The following is a 7,500-nucleotide window of genomic DNA, read 5'->3' as shown; positions in this document are numbered from 1 at the left end:
TGTGCACGTCAGAGTTTGCTGCAGCGGTGACCTCTGACCTCAGACGGGTCGTGACTGGTGTGTTCTGTATGACACAGACTGATGCTGACCGAGCTTCATATCTGATGTGTCTGATCTGCGTGTGAATAAATCTGATGTGTTTCTCATCTCTGGAATGTGTTTGTGTTTTTCTACGCTGAAGTTTATGATAATGAGTGACGAATCTCTCCATGATCATTCTGTATGGACTTCATGAACTCTGAATGACTCTCAGATATTCTGTATAATTGTATTCTCCTCCCGGAGCAGTGTGAGGCAGTGTTTGTGATGGATGGATGCGCTTTATTGGACTTCTATTGAAAAATAACAGCCATTCACTGCCATTATAAAGCTTGGAAGAGCCAGGACATGTTTTAATGTAACTCTGATTGGATTTGCCTTGATGGTGAGTAAAGCATGGGCTAATTTTCATTTTTGGATGAACTGTTCCTTTAATGCTGCAAAATTCATCAATTATGAAACGAACTCAGTTTCAGCTGTGAAGCAGGAGACGATCATAATTCAGATCAAACGGCCCCTGGTTAAAAATAGCTGCGTGACAGTCCAGATGAGTCTTTATTTCTAAAGCTAGAAACACTAGCAGGTCTATACAACCTGTTTGAAGACTGTGTCACCAGGAGAGGGCAGCAGAGCTGTTGCTCTTTCAGAAAACACACACACACACTCCTGCAGATATGATTCCCTGTGATATAGAAATATATGTGAGTGACACATGGACACTGGGTATTAAAGCTGTTTACTAACCCAACCTTCAAGGGGCGGGGTCACATTTATTAAACCTGTTATAACTCATGAACAGAATGAGATATCTTCGCCAGACTCAGGACACTTATGTAAAAGCTGAGTCTGAGGTCATGTGGAAAAAGTCATGAAGCTTTGCCAACTGTTGGCCCTACAAGAGAGAAAAAAACATTAAAATGGCCATAACTACGCAACCATTTGTCCTATTGACTTGGAAATTGGTATGCGCTGTCTTTGTCCAAAGTGCCACAAGTGTCTATATAGACTTTTGTGTATCTCCAAAAACATGGCTGCCATAGGCTGATGAATTTTGAGCACCTATTAGACAAGGTTAACGGACGCCGGTCGGAACGAAACTCAGTGGGCCAAAACGTCTGAGAGAAATTTGAAAGAAATCAGCCACTTGGAGTTGATATCGCATTTTTCAAGGGTGTAAGCGATTGTAGGTCGCATGGTTTTTCACACAATATTCATATCATATGATAGACCTACTCATTCGGAACAGCTCTGCCTGTAGAACCACTGCTGTCAATCAACCGTTTGTTAAATCATTGAGATAATGCAAAAAACAAACTACTCCTAGGTTTTTCGCTCAATTTGGAAAAAGACACTGCAGTACAATTCTCTAGCCTCTCTAGGTCAATTATTATCAAAAAATGTTGAAATGTGCCGTTAGGGAAGACATAATGGGGTCATTTAGAAAACGTTAGGGGTTTTTTTTTAGTTTTTTTTTTTTGAAAACTCAAAACCTGACGAAACCTGGTGAGCACTTCTAAACAAGCGTGCAACGTTTTAGGAAGATAGGACCACAGCTGGTGCTGTAACAGTCAAACGTTAGAAGCATATTTCTATGGTAAATTAAAAGCATTTGTGGCAAATCCAGGTAAATCATTGATTTAGCTTGTTACAGGCTTGCTAAATAGTATGTAATGTCTTTTTCCATGTGTGCTTAAATGCCTTAAAGCGCATGAAGCCCGGTCATCGCTGAGTGTGTTTGTCCTTTAGTCACAAGTGATTCCTCTGCAGCTCCACTGAGAGATCAGACGCACCGCTAAACCCTGAGCCAGAGACTTCACACTCACACTGGGCTTGACTGACAGATGGCCAGGTTGAACTACATTTCCCAGCAGGCCGTGGGGCCAGAGCTCAAAGCCCTAAAGAGGTTTAAGTTCAGAGGATCAAACGACAGCTGGAGACCGAAACACAGCAGAGAGAGCGACAGCCGACATGCCTCTCAAACGAGAAGGTGAGACACGTCCAGCTCTGACTGTGTGTGTGTGTGTGTGTGTGTGTGTGTGTGAGAGAGAGAGAGTGTGTGTGTGTGAGAGAGAGAGAGAGTGTGTGTGTCTGAGAGAGAGAGATTGTGAGTGTGTGTGTGAGAGAGAGAGAGGGTTAATATTCAGGGTTACAGTAACACACATTACACACTGTTACGTGTGTGTGTGTGTGTGTGTCAGATACGGAGCGAGCGCTGCAGGCGATGGAAGCCTGTCAATCAGCAGGTGATGAAGGTTTCAGAAGTCGTGCTGAAAGACTCTTGACCATCTTTCAGAGTGACCTGTTTCAGGCTCTGCTGGGTGAGTAACACACACACACACACATAGAGACTCACTCACACACACACACACACACACACTCTCTCACACACAGAGCTAATCAGCGGCGAGTAACAGTGTGAACTCTATATTTAGTGTGTAATCTGTCATTGGGAGATTGACATGTGTGACATCATCAGATTAAAGAGGTCGCTGGAGGTGGGGCTTGGCAGGTAACCAGTGTGTGATTGGTCGCTGAGGATGAATGGAGCTGTCAGTCAGCATCAGGATTCCCTGCTGGCAGACAAGACTCTTATAATTCACACACAGACACACACTGATCATAACAACACACTGAGATGTATTTATATGATCTGTTCATAATCCTCTAAAATTACATTTACATTTGCATTTAGTCATTTTGCAGACGCTTTTATCCAAAGCGACTTACAATTGGGGGATACATAAAGTGATTCCTCCTAAAGAGGCAAACAGACACAGGAAGTGCTCGTAATACCAAGTTTTAGACATTGTTTAAATAAGTACAAACTAGAAAGCCTGAAGATTGTCAGGGATTCAGCGTTCCGGATAGGGGTGGGAAGATCATTCCAGCAGCCAGGAACAGTGAAGGAGAATGTTCTGGAAAGTGATTTTATGCCTCTCTGTGATGGTACCACGAGGCGTCGCTCACTAGCAGATCTCAGACTTCTGGAAGGGAAGTAGATTCGTAATAGTGAGTGACAGCAGACAGGTGCTGAGCCTGTGGCTGTTCTATACGCAAGCATCAATGTCTTGAACTTGATGTGAGCTTCAATCAGTAGCCAGTGGCAAGGAGATAAAGAGAGGTGTAACATGGGCTCTTTTGGACTCGTTGAAGACCAGTCGCATTCTGAATCATTTGTAGAGGTTTGATTGTGTTTGATTGGAGTCCAGCCAGAAGAGCACTGCAGTAGTCCAGCCTAGAAATGACAAGGGCTTGGACAAAGAGTTGTGCAGCATGCTCCGTTAGAAAGGGCCAGATCTTTCTGATGTTGTTCAATGCAAACCTGCAAGATCAAGCAGTCTTTACAATGTGGTCTTTGAAGGTCAGCTTGTCATCAATGATTACACCAAGATTTCTGACTGAAGTTGATGGGGTAATTGTAGAAGAACAATTGCACAACTGTGTTCAACATTGATAATAATCAGAAATGTTTCTCGAGCAGTAAATCATCATATTAGAATGATTTCTGAAGATCATGTGACACTGAAGACTGGAGTAATGATGCTGAAAATACAGCTGCACATCACAGAAATACATTACACTTTAACAGACAATCACAAATAAGACAGCTGATTTACATTAGAATAATATTTCACTGTTTTTACTGTATTTTTGAGCAAATAAATGGGTGAGCAGAAAAGACTTCTTTCAGAAACATTAAATCATCTTAATTATTCCAATCTTTTGGAAGGCAGTTTTTTCGGTCATTTAATGTGAAGTGTGTGTTTATTCCACAGATATTCAGGAGTTTTATGAGCTGACAGTGTTTGAGAATCAGACACTCACACCGGGACTGGTGAGTGTGATCAAATGCTATAAAAATATATTTTACCCATCTTTTTCTAATTATTTTATTATGTGTGTGTGTGTGTGAATCACAGCTGAAGTTGTTGAAGTACAGTATAATTTTAATGAATGATTCAAGAGCATCTGCAAAACACTAAAGGCCTGTTCACACCAAGAACCATAACTGTGATGATAACTATGACCATAACATTAACTACAACAATAATTACATAACTATAATGATAATAGCATTAACTGTAATGATAGTTATAATGATTACTACAGTTAATGTTAAAGCTTTAGTCCATAATTTTTTGGTTAAAATTGATCTGAAATCAATATTTGAGCAAGTGCATATCCAGCCAGTGTTCAGAACTACCTCCGTACTTTAGCCTGACTCACAACGTTAGCTTATAATAATGTTTTTAGTGTGAGGGTCCTGCAGGTGGAGGATCGTTTATAGCCTTTTCTCACAGCAGCTGGAATAATTTAATTTATCATTAATAATCCAGAAAAGTTTGTTTATGAAACACATGTGAATGAAATTAGATTATATTCCAGTTTGAATGTGCTTCTGATTACAGATATCCTGGGATTACACAAGATCCGTATTTTACAGAAAACCAGTTCAGAGGAAGAATAATTTTGCTTTTGGCTAATGGCTCTTCTGTGCCATTATTGTTATAGCTGTGGTGTGAACGGGCCTTTATATCTTCATACAGAACAGAACACAGATGTATTGTAGGAAAGAAAAGGCCTAAACAAGTGTGTCCCGATTCACACATTCTCTTCTGTCACTCCTGCAATCACAACACGATGAAGTGCACTTCAAATACCTGCGTGATGCTCTTAATTAAACAGAAAAACAAGCTGTTGAATGTTGCACACTGAACGTTCTCCACTTTCATTACGTTACAGAAGAGGAAAGCAGAAACAAGACTGTTTTCTATCTCTATAATCGTTACATGCATCTCATTTATAATACACAAGGGCGTCAGAAGTCTGAGACAGTAGTGAGACGCTTCTGTTGGTGTTGCTTAATCTCACTGAATATATATTTTCTCTATTTTGTCAACCTAATCATCTGATTGTAAAGTCTCAGTATTTGGAGTTTAATGATGATGTGAGATGATCAAGAGTTCAGTCTGATCAGTGAAACTCATTAACTTACATTTGATCAGTCACCTAGAAATCAGGGCCCTAACCCTAACAGGTTCAAATTTTAACTTGCCCTGCCACAAAACATAAAATCATATTTGTTGTTGTTTTTGACCCATGTCATCTTGTATTCCAATAAATAAGCTTATATGACACCAAGTTTTAGATACCACTTAAATTTACAATCTCAATTTTAGTAACACAGAAAAAACTACTAGCCTAAGAAATATTATTTAGTTCAGTGGTAAACGCGTGCTACAATAATAAATACACGCTACAGTAACGCTCAGAAATCCAGCTGGAGCTGGTTAAAGAAAACAGCAAGACTTGAATGGTTAGATTGGTCATGTGTATTTGTCTGTTAAAGTGAAAGAAGACGTGAAAGAGACCTCGGGGCATGCACATTGTCAGAGTTCTGAATGCTGTCTTGTGCTTGAATGCTTGAACACACTTTATTTAACACTTTATAGAAGGCAGCTTAAATCGTTATGGCTGCCCAACTCATAAATACAAACTTCCAGGAGGACTTAAAGGCACCATATGTTACAGTCGACATAAATAATTAACCTGCATAAGTGACTGAGTAGTTTTTCAACTTGATCTAAACAGCGAAACACTTTTGAGTAAAAATTACATGGGTGCATGAATTACAAATATTATAATAAACACTACAGTATTCCATAAACAAATAAGAATAGCGCATTTTGATTTCACTGTGACTTTAAGAATAATAAGTGTAGCTAAATTAATTACAGAGTTAATGCGCGTCCTAACCCTAATCCTCGTCCAAAATGTTCGCACATTAAAAAAGAAATACAACCGCACGCTGACACTGCCTCCGAAAAAAAATGACCAGGTTAAATTTTCTTCCGTAGAAAGCATTTTGATAGCAAAGGATGAAGGAAAAAAAACAAAAAACGGAAACAAAAATTTCGGACTCGGTGTGCAAGGACCTTAAAGCCTGTTATACTTCCCGCATCCACGAGTCCGCTAGTGTCCGCTATGAGCGCGTGTCGCACAAATCGTGATCCGAGAGTGTGCGCGGAGGCTCTGAGCGCATGCGCGTGCCTCAAAAAGAACAGTTGCACATGCGCAGGCTGTGAGAAGAAGCCCGCTGCTACTCGAACCTGTACAATCCGTCGAGGAAACACTACAGAGACAGCCAGATGTGCAGTAATTCTGGGAAATGGTTTGTTCATGTTTGTTGCGGAATCAGCAGTAGTGTAATGCAGGTAGTCCACGCCCGGACTGCTGACGCGGGAACTATAACACGGGCTTTAGAGTGGCTCCTCAGATAAAGGATCCTTCCGTTTTTCTAATCTTTCAACTTTGACCCTGCGCACATCAGTCGCACAGCTGCACCACATAGCAACAGCCTCTCGCAGTCTCCATGGCAACTGCTCTACAGTTGCTAGAGCAACAACAGTTGGCTGCCATGGCAACAGTAGTCACCCACCGCCTCTCTTGCCGTGTCCGCTGGTGTTTTCACGCGCGTGTCGTCCTGTTGTTCTCGCCCCCACCCCCGTCTGTCTCTCCGGCGCGAGCTGTGAGACGGAGAGAGAGCGCGAGCGAGCGACAGAACGGAGGCTGGAGCGGCGGAGGGAGGGAGCGGGGAATGGGGGGGCAGCGCTTCTGTCGCCCCTCAGTCCTGACATGGACTGCCTGTGTATAGTGACCACTAAGGTAAGACCGCTGTAGCCCGCGCGCGCGCGCGTGTGTGAGTGAGTGTGTGTGCGCGCGACGTTTCTAAATACCGCAGCGTTCTCACGCGTGCGTTCAGCGCCGCCGTCTCGAGCTCTCGTCTCATTTATACAGCTGTGAGTCTGTGCGTTAGTTCTGCTGCTCTTCAAACTGTTTCTCAACAACAAGTAGGTGTGTGTGCAGTGCGTGTGTGTGTTCGTGCTGCTGCTGATTTACACCTGTGTGTGTGTGTGTGTGTGTGTGTGTGTGTGTGCGGCCTGTTCATTAGATGCATGTTGATGACGTGTTGTTACAGAGTTGTTAATTGTGTTGATGTTCTGGTGATCTTCATTTTGAGCATTAATATGTTTATTAATGTGTTTTCTTCAGGGGGAACTTAAGATTTTACCAAGAGCTCAAGATTAGGCTGGTTAGTGTGGGGGGGTTACAGGGGTGGGAATCAAAAATCAATTCCAGCTCCAGAATCAGATACTGAAGGTCAGGAATCGGATACTTGATGTAAAATTAAAATTTCAGTTCCTCTTATCAATTTCTGTGTGCACATCTTTTTTTAGCTGGCAAAAATGAGCTGTTAAAATGTATTTGTCTTTGTCTGAATCATTCACTGAAGAGATTCATTCAAAAACACTGATTCTTCCAGTAATGAATCTTCAGTGAGTCGTTAAATCATTCATAAATTACATGAGATTTTGTTTAGTTGTCTACTATTCTTTCTTTAGAATTGTGAGAGAACAAAACCTCCGTTTATCCAGAATCAGCTCTATTATCCACACAAAC

At 41.6% G+C, this 7,500-nt stretch overlaps 2 protein-coding genes across 3 annotated transcripts in view; both read left to right on the top strand.

The window, feature by feature from the left end:
* Window positions 1-146, top strand: part of LOC109084335 (7SK snRNA methylphosphate capping enzyme-like) — an 11,164-nt gene extending 11,018 nt beyond the window's left edge. For both annotated transcript variants that reach the window (XM_042750920.1, XM_042750919.1), the window contains exon 5: window positions 1-146. This exon is cut by the window's left edge and continues 202 nt beyond it. The gene's annotated coding sequence lies outside the window, so the exon portion shown is untranslated.
* A 1,846-nt stretch (window positions 147-1,992) lies between these two features.
* LOC109084336 (disks large homolog 4-like) overlaps window positions 1,993-7,500 on the top strand; it is a 30,657-nt gene continuing 25,149 nt past the window's right edge. The window contains exons 1-3 of the mRNA XM_042750568.1: window positions 1,993-2,026; window positions 2,238-2,357; window positions 3,816-3,874. Of these exons, the coding sequence (XP_042606502.1) occupies window positions 2,008-2,026; window positions 2,238-2,357; window positions 3,816-3,874 (198 nt within the window). The 5' untranslated portion in view covers window positions 1,993-2,007. The remainder of the gene's footprint in view (window positions 2,027-2,237; window positions 2,358-3,815; window positions 3,875-7,500) is intronic.

Source organism: Cyprinus carpio, chromosome B23, assembly GCF_018340385.1.
Source record: "Cyprinus carpio isolate SPL01 chromosome B23, ASM1834038v1, whole genome shotgun sequence".
Classification (NCBI taxonomy): Eukaryota; Metazoa; Chordata; class Actinopteri; order Cypriniformes; family Cyprinidae; genus Cyprinus; species Cyprinus carpio.
The sequence above is the reverse complement of the archived record's forward strand: the minus strand, read 5'-3'. Positions and strand labels throughout refer to the sequence as shown.